The following is a 14,503-nucleotide window of genomic DNA, read 5'->3' as shown; positions in this document are numbered from 1 at the left end:
TAGTACATCATAATTCAACTAAGACGTGCTAACTAGCAGGATTGTTAACCAATATTTAATAGTTAACTTTTAAACTATTACCGTTGGGCTCCTTAATTATTGAGAGGCATGCAGCCCACCGTAAGTAATGTCCATATCCGTTTTTAGAATTTCGAGAACGCGATTATCCTCGGCGCTGTGGCCCAACAAATTTCGCCTACATCGCGCCAAAATACATGCGGTTTGATTAGCTTACAGGAAAAGCAGCCTCTCCAGTGAACCTAACTCGTCGAAATAGCCAAAATTTGTTGGGCCACAGCGCCGCGGATAATCGCGTTCTCGAAATTCTAAAAACGGATATGGACATTACTTACGGTGGGCTACATGCCTCTCAATAATTAAGGAGCCCAACGGTAATAGTTTAAAAGTTAACTATTAAATATTGGTTAACAAGCCTGCTAGTTAGCACGTCTTAGCTGCATTATGATGTACTACACCACTGACAATGCTATGAAAGAAAAAGCGCGCATCTAATTCAAATAGCTTATTTTTAAAAATTGCAGAAAGTCTTAGGTGAAACACCCTGTATATATATATATATATATATATTCTAGCTTTAGTCATTACACTATTCTACGTCACTGCCTCACGCCTTTTTTTCTCGCACAAATACTGCCTTAGCATTCACCACCGTACCTTGGCCTTTGCCCCATTGATATTTTGTTATTACTGTTGTTAGCCTTTGTGGCACGTAACCCCCCCTCCCCCCCCTTTGTGGGTATATGCCATGTTTACTGAGGGAGAAAAAGAAGAAGAAACACGGAGAATGCAAATAAACACAGACTTTCATTGGCGCGCTTGATATTATTTCAGAATCGCGGCGTGTACAAATTCATGATGTGGGCGGCGCCGCGAGGATGCTTCGTTGTCATGTTCCGCGATTCGTCGAAGGATCGTGTACAGGCCAGAGCAGCGAAGCAAAAGCTTTTGACCCAGTCCGCGAAGACGAATGAGCGTCTACACCTTACCAAATCAGCCGGCTTGTAATTCTTAGTGGCAGCTGCGTGACCGTAGCGTAGGGAGTCGGTGCACTAGTGTTTCGCAATTCTTAGCCAATCAAGTCTTCGGTAGGGGTGTGCGAATATTCGAAATTTTCGAATATAATTCGAATATTACATTTTTAGTATTCGAATTCGATTCGAAATTCAAGTATTCGTGTTGTCTCGAATATTCGACCCGACGCGAATATTCGTATCAAGCCGAATATTCATTGTGAGCACCGGCGTTCATTTCGGTCCGCAAGCCCTATTGACAGAGACATAACAACAAGGCGGCGCCCAGAGCAATGCGCATTCCTTCCTCCAAGGGCTATGCCGTAGCTGACTGCGCTGGTGAGCTTCTTTGTGGCTATACCTGCGAAGCTGGTATAGTCAGAGCTGTGCACAAAATACCTCGCAATACGAGCCAGTTCAGTGCCAATTGAGAGGGCATTTTCTATGGCTGGAGAAGTCGTTTCAGCTGGAAGGGAACTACTTAATTCTGCCTGACCATGTGGAGCAGCCTGTTTTCTTTTACGACAACCCTTTATGTTCATCCCAGCAACACGTTTTTGTGTTTATGGCAAGCTAGCCTTGATCAATGCCGTGTACCAGCCATCTTCTATGATATTCCCACTCTTCTAAAAACAATGTTCGAAACTTTGATACTTTTTGTGCAGCCACACACACCTTTTGTGCTCATTTCATCACTGATAGTTGAACTGTGATGTTCTTGGGTGCTCAAAAAAAAAGGTTTTGTAGTGGTTAAATGTGTCTATCCTTGATTATTCAATATTCGATTCGATATTCGGAACCAAGTATTCGTATTCGATTCGTATTCGAAGAATTTGATATTCGCACACCCCTAGTCTTCGGGCTTCTGAGCTATGAAGGTAGAGGGCGACGTCGAGGTCGTCGTCGTCACTGACATTTGGCAGGATAGATTCGGGGGTTGTGGTAGCCTTCCTCCTATGGACGAGCCAAAAAAGCTCTATCTACATGGTCTCCTGTCTGCAATGTTGTAGGCAAAGACAATATAGGGGAGGACAACAACCCCAGGTCTTGCTTTCCGTGTCGACATATATGACAAGAATGTATACGTAATCGCTGAAGGTGAGGTCATCACAAAATGCGTTCGCAGGGTCTGATGGACTTGGGAGTCCGAGGTAAAAATACACTATTTTCTCGGCACTCATCTTTATACTCCTAGTTTAGTATTTGGCGCAGGGCTCCTGAAACTTTCGTGCTCGTTTCGTCTCCTCGCCGACGGCTGCGAGCGCCTCATCGACATTTTCATCTATCACGTTATTATCACTGCAGTCTGCGTATTCTGCACTCTCAGGCGGCGAGGCTTCATCAGTTGTCCTCTTCTGTAATCTTTAGCACTGTCAGTAGCATGACTGGTACAGTCGGTTTCCGGGAATATGGCCCAGCGAAGGACAGAGATCTGCATGTGCTGTTGCAATCACCCTACATCTGCGACTCTTCTTCGCGTGTTTCAAAAATGGGTCACAACACTACTCCTACGCCAGGAGCATTGAATTCTTCGTCATGTACACTCAGTAACGTTGAGCACACCACTGCAATGTCCTCCATTTTCTTATACCTCAACATGAACAGACGACGGTCTGGTTCGGTTAGCTCTTTGCAATCAGTGATCTGCTTGCACTTTGTCTGGCTGGCCTTGTAACAATCTCGTTTGCCAAGTGAGCAGGGAGGAAGTTCAATTTCGGAAACAATGCGCAGGTAACAGGGAACAATGTGCATGTACACCGCCTAGCAAAATGATGCTTACGGTTCAACGAAGTTTATCTGCATTCACAACATCTATTCACTATTGAGTACTAGAATATGGACTGCCTCTAGTAAACTTGTCAGAACTTAAGCCGAAGACAACCCTTGCGCACGAGTAGATCGAAAGGCCTGACTAGCGTGATGACGTCCAAAGTATAGAAACTGAGCTTTCTTGATGATCTGAATTAGGCCGCTATATAAGTGAGGCAGATGTACTCACCTTCATGCGAGGAGACAAAAGTTGTAAAGGTACGTGGATGTGTTGTCGCCATCACAATTGCCGAAGTAAAGAAGGAGCTTGTTTCTTGCCTTCTACACGCCGCGTGTCACAGCCACCTTGCTTCCACTATCTGAGAGCTGCTTCTGAGTAGAAATAGTGGAAGCCGCTGCCGCACAGCTTCAGAGAGGAAGATCGGATGATACCTTAACACGACAAGGCTGCTGTTTATGGATCTCTTGTGTTGTACCGAATAAAACGTTACACAACTCGGGGGCACTAAGACCTGCGTGGGCTCGGGCACAAGGGCTGGCGGAAAGAAGATAGAGAGAAATAAAGTGGTAGAAAGAAGCAAGGAATATCAACCAGAAGTGTGTTCCGGTTGGTTACTCGTTTATTGAACGTTATCTTTTGTTGAATTTTTTACTGAAATCTTCTGCAGAAAGTTAGCGCTCGTATAGTCCACTGCTCAGTACAAGTTCTTGTACTTTTGCGCTTGTAGAGCGCTAGCTCTACTGGTCGCGTTTCGGACCTCTGAATATGCTGATTGCATGGATATAACCCAAGATGGCGGCTGGCAACCGAGCCGAATACATAGTAGAATAAAATATTAAAAAGCGGCAGCATTATGCTGAAGCACCGCAACAAGGAACGAAATTTTGTCGTTCCGGTATATATGCATCCCTTCTCGCCGGTGTCAAAGTCAGGCCATTTAGTCTCAATATTACTGTAAACTTTGTGGGTGAACCTTTTGCCGCAGAATGTTCCGGATAGTGTCATACGATTCAGCGTTTCGAGCAGCATAAACTTACTAGTAAGTTATAGCCTAGCTGGCGGCGCGGATTTGAATCGGCGACCTATGTACTCCCAATTTCACGCCTTTACGAATCTTCATGTGACGATTGCGGCTGAGCCGTTTTTTGCAGTGTGTTCAGGGTGGTCGCATGCGATTTCTCGTTTCGTTCAGCATACACTTCCAAGTTAGAGTCTAGCAAGCGGCAGGGATTCGAGCCGGGGACCTATGTCAGGTGTGTTAATGCTCGATATTCGATCACTCCCTATGCGTCCGCTCATTTTTTTACTTCCTCATCATGAATTACACACAAGCCCATATTACCACTCTTGTGGGCATTTGGGAAACGCACTGGAGACCGCTGTCGGAAGCAGGATAATAATTTTTGTGCGCCTTTTGCAGTCGCCGTCTGCGAAGACCGTACCAGTGATTTATCGCTTCGCTGCCACCTGTTTCCTATCGAGCCTGGGACTTTCCGGGCAATGTTTTTCAACCAGGCCCGACATTGTGAATCGCACTGGAACTCATGGCAACGGATCGTCGAATCTCTCGATGCGTTGCTGCTTTACAGCGGCACACAGCAGCTGCGCGGCACGGCGTCGCATGAGCTGAGGGTACTGCGGACACCTGCAGAGAAATTACCGTGAAAGCATCTGCCGACACGTACGACGTACTTGTCCCGCGGGGTGTGGCCGTCCGGACGGAGATTATCCCGGTAAGACGCCCCTTAGGCGTCCCGGATCCGTGGCGCCCTCACGGAGGATGACGGCGGATACTGTGAACTCTCTTACCATACCCTCGCCCAGCTACTGTGGCGCGTCGCGACAGGCCGCAGCAAGTGCGTTTCCATTGAATGGCCGTCAAACGGTTCGATTGGTATCGGTGGTGGTCAGAGGCTGCATTTCGACATTCACTTTCATAGAGCTCCTCTTCAGTGGGTGGTGTTTGATTGCGAGGGCCCGTCTCGTGCTATTATTTTTTTGACTGCGAAGTGAAGTTCTGGGTCTACTTCTGGTTCTTCTTCGCCGTGGACACGCCAGCCCTCCGACTGGCCGCCCTCTCGGCGTGCGCGCTCATCAGAGGCAGTTATACCTAGAAATCTTCACAAGGTAGCTAAAGATGGCCTTGCAATAAAAGAGGCTATGCCTGTCACTATGACATACTTTTGGTTATCGTATCTTTCCAAGCTTTAAAAATAATGAATCGAAAGGATTACCGCAGGATACGAGTATTATTCTTTCTTCACATATAAACATGTAGCTCCTATGACATTTCGTTGCGCAACGCCATCATGACCTCTTCTGAATCTGTTGTGTTTCCTGGTTCTGTGAAGACGGTACCAGCGGTGCATTGTGTTACAAGATAGTCTAAATAATCTGTAAAGTTTCCTCCGTTTCAAGTCAAACTGCCCTAATTACATAACAGAAGGACAATAGTATCAGCATATATAGTTATGTGGACCTGAAAACACCATCCTGGGCTGCGGAAAAACACGGAAGGCTCGTGAAATCTTTGAGGCCTTCCAGATTGCCAAACATGGTGATGCTTGCGTCAGCTCACCATCGATAGCATTAACGGCAAAAGAATTTGATTATTTGAGTGATCATGTTTGAGTGTTGCCTCGGCGCATGAGTGGTGATTACTTGGCGGTCTGTACTCAATGAAAAATTCAGTTGTTAGTCCAGCCGTTGTCCTGTGTCGTTCTCTTCTTGTGTTTCCGTCTTTTTTGGCTGGTTTTCTCCCTTGACATGCCTTACCAACAGGCCCACCATTCTTCCCTGCTCCTGAAAACTTCTACCAACTCTCTTCATTTCATCAAGGAAATGGTAACCTTAGCAGCAGTGTTTAGAAACTCGGGATAAAGATGTAGCGTTTATGATGCTGCGTTTATGCCGCTTCACTTGCATTAACGTCAAGTCTGTAGACAATTTCCTTCGCTGACAGCCTTTGTGTAGCCTGGCGGAGTGAGCAGCAATGAAGGGAAGAGTACGGACAAAGACCACGTGGTTTTGCCGAACGTGCCATACACAGTTCTCACAGTAAAACGCAAGCCTTACATTACCCGAAAAAATTAAACTTGCCTGTAATGATCGAACAGATGGAGGATATGTTAAGCTGTCTGCATGACTCACCCAAATCCAGTTCTGGAGGAGCGGGCACAGCAGGGGCAGACAGAGCATCAGGACGGTCCATGCGGCGCAGCATAGCGACGGTCCGACGCCAGCGCGAGCAGCGAGCATCCAGAAGAGAACGGGCAGCAGCAGCGCTCCGTACAGCGGCAGTGGGACGGGGAATGAGCAGACGCACACCCGCCAACAGTCGACGCCCAAGAGCGAGGTTATGTGGCCCACGGGATAGCGAGCCCTGGTGAGAGCCGACATCGCTGTCACCTGTAAGGCCAGCGTACGTACGTCAACGGCGACTTGTCGCTTGAGAATGTAGTTGCTTTGCAACCCTTCGGACGTTTTATTTTCCATTTTTATCAGAATCTATCATCTACTGGAGCAATTTTGTCGGCGCGGAAGCATCGACACTAAAACCCTGCGTCGCCAAAAAAAGTGGCGGCGCTACAACGCACGCGATTACTCGAAACGATTTAATCCCATAAAAGGAGGAAAAATACGAATAACCAGTATTAGTCACTACGAGTACTTACAATTGCACCAGCTACAAAGGAATAGAATGAAATTGTAATTACAATAGAATTGAAATATAACTATAATAGAAATTCAGTAGGACTGTAATGTTTTGGCATTGCTCGGATGTAAGTTCCTCAAGTTCCCTCTGTAATTTTATTGATAGTTTCTGCATTGTATTCAGACGCCTTTCTATGTGTAATATTATTGTGGTATGATAAGATGTTTTGCAATTTTTCTTTACGTGCCCCCCGTAATTTTATTGATATTTTCTGCATTGTATTCAGACGCCTTTCTGTGTGCAATATTATTGTGCTATGATAAGATGTTTCTGCCATTTTTTTCTGCTATTGTGTAACCGCCTTGCGTGTTGCTAAATGCTTCTCGCAAAATTCAGCTCCCCATAAATACGCGATTTATTTATGCGCCAACTGACAACGTCAGTGTAAACAATGAGACTACTTTCTGTAGCATTTTCACCACGTAGTATGCCGTTTGATTGCAAACGATAAACTCGAACTGAGACTGAAAGAAGAACTGAAACTAACTTAGGCACAATGTAGGCAAAACACTTCTTCAAATCGCGGGGACCACGGGAAACGCCGTAGCAATGGCTGCCGGTGAGTACCTTTTGGAATACGAGACCCTGAAGCATGGAGCGCACTCTGCTGGCAAAAAGGCTCAGGAGGTCCAATTGGTAGGTTGTTATCAGCAATTCAAAAACGGTTGTTGCAGAAAAGAGAAGGATAGCTGCCTGCATGCCAACGCCGCTGCAGCTGTTTATGAGTAACCTTGAAAAAGAGGACACAATAATAATTAATGTACAAAATACAACTTTTTTATTTTGGTTGTCAGAGTATGTCAACCAACTGTAAAATTGTAGGGTTCAGCGCTGAATGGAAAGAGGTAATAAGGATTCGTGACTAATATAGTCTGAAGCATACTAAAAGTGTCCGGGAAATATGGGTATTAACATAGCAAAGGGGACAGACAGGAACGAAGGAAGGAACTCGGTATGGTCAGGTCTTTTTCAAGAACACAAATTGGAAGTAGAGTTGGTGTTTTGAGATTATATAAGACTATATTTTTGCGATACGTTTAGCTTGCACTTAGATCAACTGTCGCACAATGGGCTAAGTGTAGACAGTATCCGCTGCACATCATTTGTTGGCAAGCGTTGCTTTTGACATTTCTTTGCTTGATTGAAATGTACTCAACACTACAAAATAGCCCTTAAATAATACTATTTCTTTGCACAAATCTGTCCATTTTGCTTTCGTTTTCCAGACTACTTCCAGTAACCGTTAGCTTCATTAGAAGATAAATTTTTGCTGTTAGTTCTGGTCCCAAAGTAAAACACATTTAACCCAAAGCGTAATTTTTATTACTGGGTTTATAATGGCGGGTCGGTTGATGTTGACTGTAAATATTCGCACAGTTAGACTACTTTTTCTATATCTCTGAAGGCACATTAAATAATCCAGAGTCACACGAAACGGTCTGAATGTGTCGCACAATAAGCTCGAAACTGTCTAGATCCCTAGAAAAAATCAAGCTGAAAAGAACCATATTATTAAAATCTAGATTTGAGGAGAAGCAAAGGCCAGTCGCTATAAAGGCCATGAGTGTAACGGGTGCATTGGCGCTAGGAGCGTCGTCCCCTTCGAAACAGTCCGGTGACAAGTGCAGGAGGGTCGGTATTTTGTTCATAATTTTTTCATAATCGTTCAACTTCAAACCGTATAACCTTATCAGGTAGACTTTCAAAATTCTGATTTCACTGATTGTTACGCTCACTGACTTTGAATTCTGAGTCTTAAAGCCACTATTTTTGTAATAGTTCTCACTAACGTCTACCGTGGATGCATTCACATTACCCTTTCTTTCCATAAACCTTATGGTCGGGAAATACTATAGTTGTGTCTGACATCTGATAGGATACTGCAAGATTCTACATCAAGTGTAGGCAACACTGCGGATTCAAACTGTGTGGTCTAAACTCCCGAAGCGACACATGCACTATGAAGGACGCCGACAGCGGACGTCAGTGGACACCCCGGAGTTCCCAAACTTGTGCTGGCGATCTACAGAACACGCCCGTTTTTGCATTTGGTCTCTATCACAATTCGACTGCCTCAGCCGGGATTAAACTATGCGACCTTGGGATCAGCAGCCGAATGCAAATCCTTCGAGTGTCACACCCTGTCTACTGGGTGTACGAGAATTGATGAATGCAAAGAGAATATGCAACTCGCACTGCGGCTGGGGTAATCACTCACTCCAAGGCTGGGATCCTAGCGAAAATGCAGGCATAGTATCCAACGGTGGACAAAGATATCCTTAAGAAGTCCACCCACAGAACTCCTAAGAACGCAGTCATGAACGCTCGCCGGCGTCCAGGCCGAATGTGACTGGAAAGAACACAGGAAATAAATGAGCGCTCGAACTCCTGAACACAATAACAGTACAACTATGGTTTGTTCATATTCTCGAATGCATATCCTGTGCTCGTGAGCCGACGTGGTTCTCATTTCCCTTTACGGCCTTTACAGTGCACTGAAATTAATATATCGATGTAAAAGAGGTCGTATACATGGGGAGCTATGCAATTAGCAGCCGCTATAGGCGAGGAGCGGTAATCGCATTGATCGGTTGTTACTGCAAATTGTGGCATCAGTCAAGTTATTAAAACAGAAAGCGTTACTTCATTAACAAATGATTTACGCGCTCTTCATTGGCGCCAGTGAGGCGCGTTTTATCAGTACTGCCAACAAGGTGATCGTTAACTGTGGGCCAAACGTTATGACAACCACAAAAAGTAGAGATGTTTTCATGTTTCATCAAAAAGAGTATTTATGTGTCGGAAAGACTGCTTTTCGTGTGGTGCCATGTGTGAATGGCACTTTAGAAAAATATTATGTGGTGTTTAGGTCTGCAGCCTTAGATACACGGCTTTAGTTATACAGAGTGTGCTGAAAATGCGGATATGGTATGCACAGATGAAAATTTATTGAGGCAGATTGGGCTAGTTCATCTTCAGAGCAACGGAACTGTGCAACACCTTAAAAATATAGACACACAGGACAGATTACTCATCAGCGGACCTGTTTTCCTAAATATTATTTTGTTTTACGTTTCGTGCAAGCTTAACTAATCGGTAACTGGTACGAATGTACCACTCTTTGTGTGGAATACATAAATTCGCAAAGCAGTTATTTCGTTTGTTCATATGGTAATACTAAACTGGAGCCTCAGACTAGTTGCGAAATTCAGCTGACAAAAATGTAGATGTACTACTTCGTTGTAAAAATACCTGCCTGTTCATACTTGTGCCTAAGGTTTGCTCCAACAGAAGGAGCATCAGTGGCAATATTTCCGTTTCGAAAGGAATTTATGTACCCCGATGCCCCCATTCTTCTCTGCTATGTGGATGTGATCTCAGCAGTATGTGTGCAAACATCGCAGCCATATTTTATGGGTACGCTAAAATACGCTTTATTTTCCCACGGTGCTGTGCAAGATATCGTCAAATAAATTGAAAAAATGCGTAATAATAAAAAATTTGAACTTCATTTCATGTAATAGCCTGGCGCATGGATTTAAACAAGACAAGAAACGTATTCCAGGGCTGATGAAGCAGCAGATTCTAGAATCGAGAATGTGCAACCGACACTTAACATGGGTCTTTGAACAGACGCGATATTAAGGATTGGAACAAGATTTAGGCTCAAACTTTCTTCTGTATTTTAATGCATTTAATTTATAGCATTACAAAGCAATTTAAAGATTGAAAAGTGGTAGGTAACGCGATATAGGAGGAGTATAGTGGGGTTTTTTCAGTAAAACATGGTTTTTAGAATACATTTAGCGCAACATTACACTAAATGTTTTCTTTCAATAAAGTGAAACATCTTTATTTTGTAAGCTGGTTCTTTCACCGCAGAAATAAACAGAATCCGTCAATATGAAGCATGCATATTAGCGTCCTCTGTAAGAAAGGGCTCTTTGAGGCGAATACAAGTGGAGTTTTTAAAATGCGCTGTCGTGTGTATAAGTTTTTTTTTTACTTCATGGCTCGAAATCCGTTATCTTCGGTTACCGATGTGTTTAATAGGTTCTGACGCAATAGTCTTTTTGATCAACTGTGGTGCACTTCCGTTGAAATCCTGCATGCTAATGGGCTTCACGAACGCCCTCTATGATGCCAATTTCACCACGGCGATCACCACAGGTGGAGTGCACCTGCGAGGCGACCAGTACATGAGGTCTTCGTAGCAACAGAAGTGTCGAACAGACAGAGAGACTGCAAAGTCGAGCATTGGGACCACATTCAAAGATAAATATTTTTTCCGTGTGAATCTCAAGAACAGAATGTAATAGCATTTATTCTGAGAGTAACTACAGGTGAGAATAAAAATAAAACTGTTCTTTACAAGCAATTCATTTACAGTGTAAAAGATATACTTTTCTTCTTACATAGCTTCTAATTGCATGTGCACCGGTAACTTGCTCCTAACGCAGTGAATACATGAACCCACACTTTAAACACGAATATGCTGATATGGGAACAAAAAGGCGACAGAGGCAGCAAGCTGTCCTCTGTCGCCATCACTTTTAGGCGAGAGGTATTCCGCCCAATCTCTGCGCTAAATTCCTATCACTCTACGTTACTTGCGGTAGGCAGCGGAAACCAATGCGCTCTTAATAACATGCGAAGTTTGATCCGTGATGAAGACCTTGCGTTTAAAAGCCTGCTCCCATTGCTAGATGCATCGTTATAATACTCTGCGCTGAGAATATACCTCCGCTGCCAGGAGTAAGCATTCCGCAAATTTAACGATCGAAATCGGTCGCGAGTCTTGGGCAACGTACCCTGCCTCGAAAAGGAAGGGCGCTAGAAGGCAGCTTACTTCGTTTTTATTTCCCTATGCGCTTATTCGCGTTTAGAGTGCATTTACAATTAGGCTAGCTTCAAGCTGCACGCAAATGAAATTTTGTTAGTAAGATAGTGATGTCTGCTGTGACGTACTGAACACATCGATTGCGAACGCCTTAATTTGGATACACATTGGCAGAGCTCGCCTCGTGCGCTTTAAGCCAAGTTAAGAGGGCTGTTGCGGGAAACAGAATTATAAGAAGGCCGTGGCAGAATGAGCTTACCGCTCACGTAGTCGGGATGATAGAGTCCTCACCAGAGGCCTGCACTTGACGCCTCTCCTCAGCACGGGCAGATGCACTGCTGGTCGTTTTCGAATTACGTCCGCGAACAACCTAAGGCGAAGTAAGCATATGCGATCAGGCAAGGCGTTCTTAAAAGCAATGAGAACGGGATGTGTACATCGTGAGTTTAAGGAACAACCGGGAAAAGCACACAGGCGTTAGAATGCTATCGCTCGAGATTTCCTGGCAGAAAATGAAAATCGTCAAAAGTTAGACAAATTTGGATAGATATGTACCGTTTGTCCACTGGCTAGGTATAAGACCGAACATTTCGAACAGCCGATAAACTAAGCGTAGAAGGCGAGACAACCGGATGCCTCAGCATACAGCTAAGAGTGCAGGAATTATTCCTTCAAATGTTTTCTAAGGACTCGCGAGGACATCAAATGCAGCCTATGCGGTACTGAAAAAAAAAAAGAATAGAGCAAAGGTCAATTCTTTGTTTTGTCTTATATTAGTGCAAAAATGTAAAACTGAAACTGTCAGTGGTTCAAGATCGTTGAGTTCTTACCGCAGTGGCTTGAGGCTCGTTTGAAGGAATTTCATGCACTAAGGAACTGAGGGAAAAACGAATCACTCTCATTTAGCACTGCCAACAAACTTGTTGCTATAGATGTTTGAGTTACTTGACCACAAAGGAGATATTTAGCAATGTATGGCAAAATATTGCAAAATAGATTGTTTTCCTAGTATGCTTTAACATCCAATTCTGTTTGAAAGAAAAGCAAAAACATACACCTGTTTTTTCTCAATGTATTACTGGAGCTGTAGTTTTTTCTTCATTTTTGCTGCAAATTCGGACCATTCAAATGCGCAAAAAGAATCAAAACGTTTGTATTTTTTTTTTCAGTTTCTTTTTTCATAAAATATTTATCGCCCTTGATTCTCTTGCGATATGCTTTCAAGTACGTGAAGGATATAAAACACAACTGCTATGCGATGATTACAAACAAGTACAAAGTGCTGGGTAAATAGAATGTACTGCAGAAGAGCATCTGTGCAATTTTTGCATTGTCGAGCAACCTGTTTATGGAACCATACAACTTAAAAGGCGTTTGCGAGCAACGACAAGCGACGATCTGCGGTCTGCTTTTCTGTTCTGTTCGGCAGCAAAACTCCGTGGAATTGTCGGTTGGTTAGTGCATCTGCTCTGAGCTGGCTGTTTCACCTAAGACTTTGAACAATTTTTTATAATAGGCTTTTTGAGTTAGAAGAGCGCCTTCTTCCGCATAGCCTTGTCAGCGGCGTAGTACATCAGAATACTTCTAAGACGTGCTAACATTAGCAGGCTGGTTAACTAAGATTGCGCAGTTAACTTTTTAACGATTACCGTTAGGTTTCTTAATTTCCGAGAGGCGTGTAGCCCACCGCAAGTAATATCTATATCAGTTTTTGTAATTTCGAAAATGCTGTTACCCTCGGCTGTTTGGCCCAACACATTCTGTCTACATCACGCCAAAATACATGCGTTTTCAAGAAGCCTGCAGAGAAAGCAACTTTTCCACTGCAGGAATCGCCGAAGTAGCCGAAGCTTGTTCCGTCACACCGCCGAGTGTGAGCGGGTGTTCGAAAATTTAAAAACTGATATGGATATGACTTACGGTGGGGTAGACGCCTCCCAGCGATTACCAAGCCTAACGGTAAGAGTTAAAAAGTTAACGATTCAATAATTATTGACCAGTCTGCTAGTTAGCACGTCTTACCTGCATTCTGATGTACTACACCACTGACAATATTATGCCGAAGAATCCCCCTTCTACCTCAAAAAGCCTATTGTTATAAATTATGTGAAGTCTTAGGTGACACATCAATCAATAAAACGTTTTTATTTTCATCACAAATTGATGAGGGTTGGTTCAGGCAAAAAAGTGGAAACAACTTCCACTTGAAACACATCCTGTATATTCATATGAATGACGCAATGGCAGGTGTTTATCACTGACTTTAATGGACCACAAACACGATTTGCTGTTAGACAAAATCAGGAAGTCCGATATCAATCAGTACAAATCCTTGAGTAAAAGTGTTATCGGCTACAAACCATAACTTTGAAGCTCAATTGTCTCTTTAGTCTCATAACATAAAAATATTGGTTGCACTTATGTCTATAGCAGGATACAACTTGAAAATAAAAACAGCAGTTGCTAACACTCGGCTGCGGTTTGCGGCGTCCTGTATTACCCCGCTGACCAATCGCAGCAGTGAACCAAATCAGCTTGTCAATGTTTGACTATATCAAATAATCCACGTATCAAAATTATAAAGTTCATAATTTTTTTCATGTGATAAGCTGCTTCTTTGCCTCACAACAAACGTTTAAGCACCGGTCTACTTTTCGTCGTGTCGAAATTCTGTCCGCCGAGGTTGGATGTGGCCAGAGCTTCACTGCAGACTTAAGTTGTATCCGACATTAATACGTTCAAATTGCCTTTTTTGTTTTGTGCGTTTAGACCAAGCCTGTATGAAGTAAAACAGAACACATTGTACATCCAAGGCACTCAAATTTGACAAAATGACTAATAAAAATTAAAATGATGTAATCAGTCTATTTTCTGGAGTTGGCACAATACAGTAGGCTCTAGTAGCGAACAATACTGATAGGAATGACCCACTAAAAGCAGTATTTCGTACTATCGTAACTCGCTTGTTCCACGCTGTCATAACTTGTCCCTGTTAGAGTACCTTAATCAGTCACGGACGATACTGCTCTACTATTTCGATATGCAAAACCACAAAAACAGCTCATGTTTAGGTTGTTTTGGTATTGTCATGCCCCACTGATCAAGAAATTTTGCAGCCTTCAATGTAACCGTTAGCGCAGAAATCA

At 43.5% G+C, this 14,503-nt stretch overlaps 1 protein-coding gene across 1 annotated transcript in view; it reads right to left on the bottom strand.

Annotated features, from left to right (window-relative positions):
* LOC149337322 (ATP-binding cassette sub-family C member 3-like) overlaps positions 1 to 14,503 on the bottom strand; it is a 165,207-nt gene that overhangs the window by 92,271 nt on the left and 58,433 nt on the right. Inside the window, exons 6-9 of the mRNA XM_089553415.1 lie at positions 11,617 to 11,727; positions 8,736 to 8,867; positions 7,085 to 7,247; positions 5,953 to 6,210 (exon numbers count right to left, since the gene is read on the bottom strand). Coding sequence (XP_089409541.1) covers positions 5,953 to 6,210; positions 7,085 to 7,247; positions 8,736 to 8,867; positions 11,617 to 11,727 — 664 coding nt within the window. The remainder of the gene's footprint in view (positions 1 to 5,952; positions 6,211 to 7,084; positions 7,248 to 8,735; positions 8,868 to 11,616; positions 11,728 to 14,503) is intronic.

The sequence above is a fragment of the Amblyomma mixtum genome, chromosome 7, assembly GCF_055824585.1.
Source record: "Amblyomma mixtum isolate Tamu chromosome 7, ASM5582458v1, whole genome shotgun sequence".
Taxonomy (NCBI): Eukaryota; Metazoa; Arthropoda; class Arachnida; order Ixodida; family Ixodidae; genus Amblyomma; species Amblyomma mixtum.
Note: the sequence above shows the minus strand (reverse complement) of the source record. Positions and strands in the feature narration are given on the sequence as shown.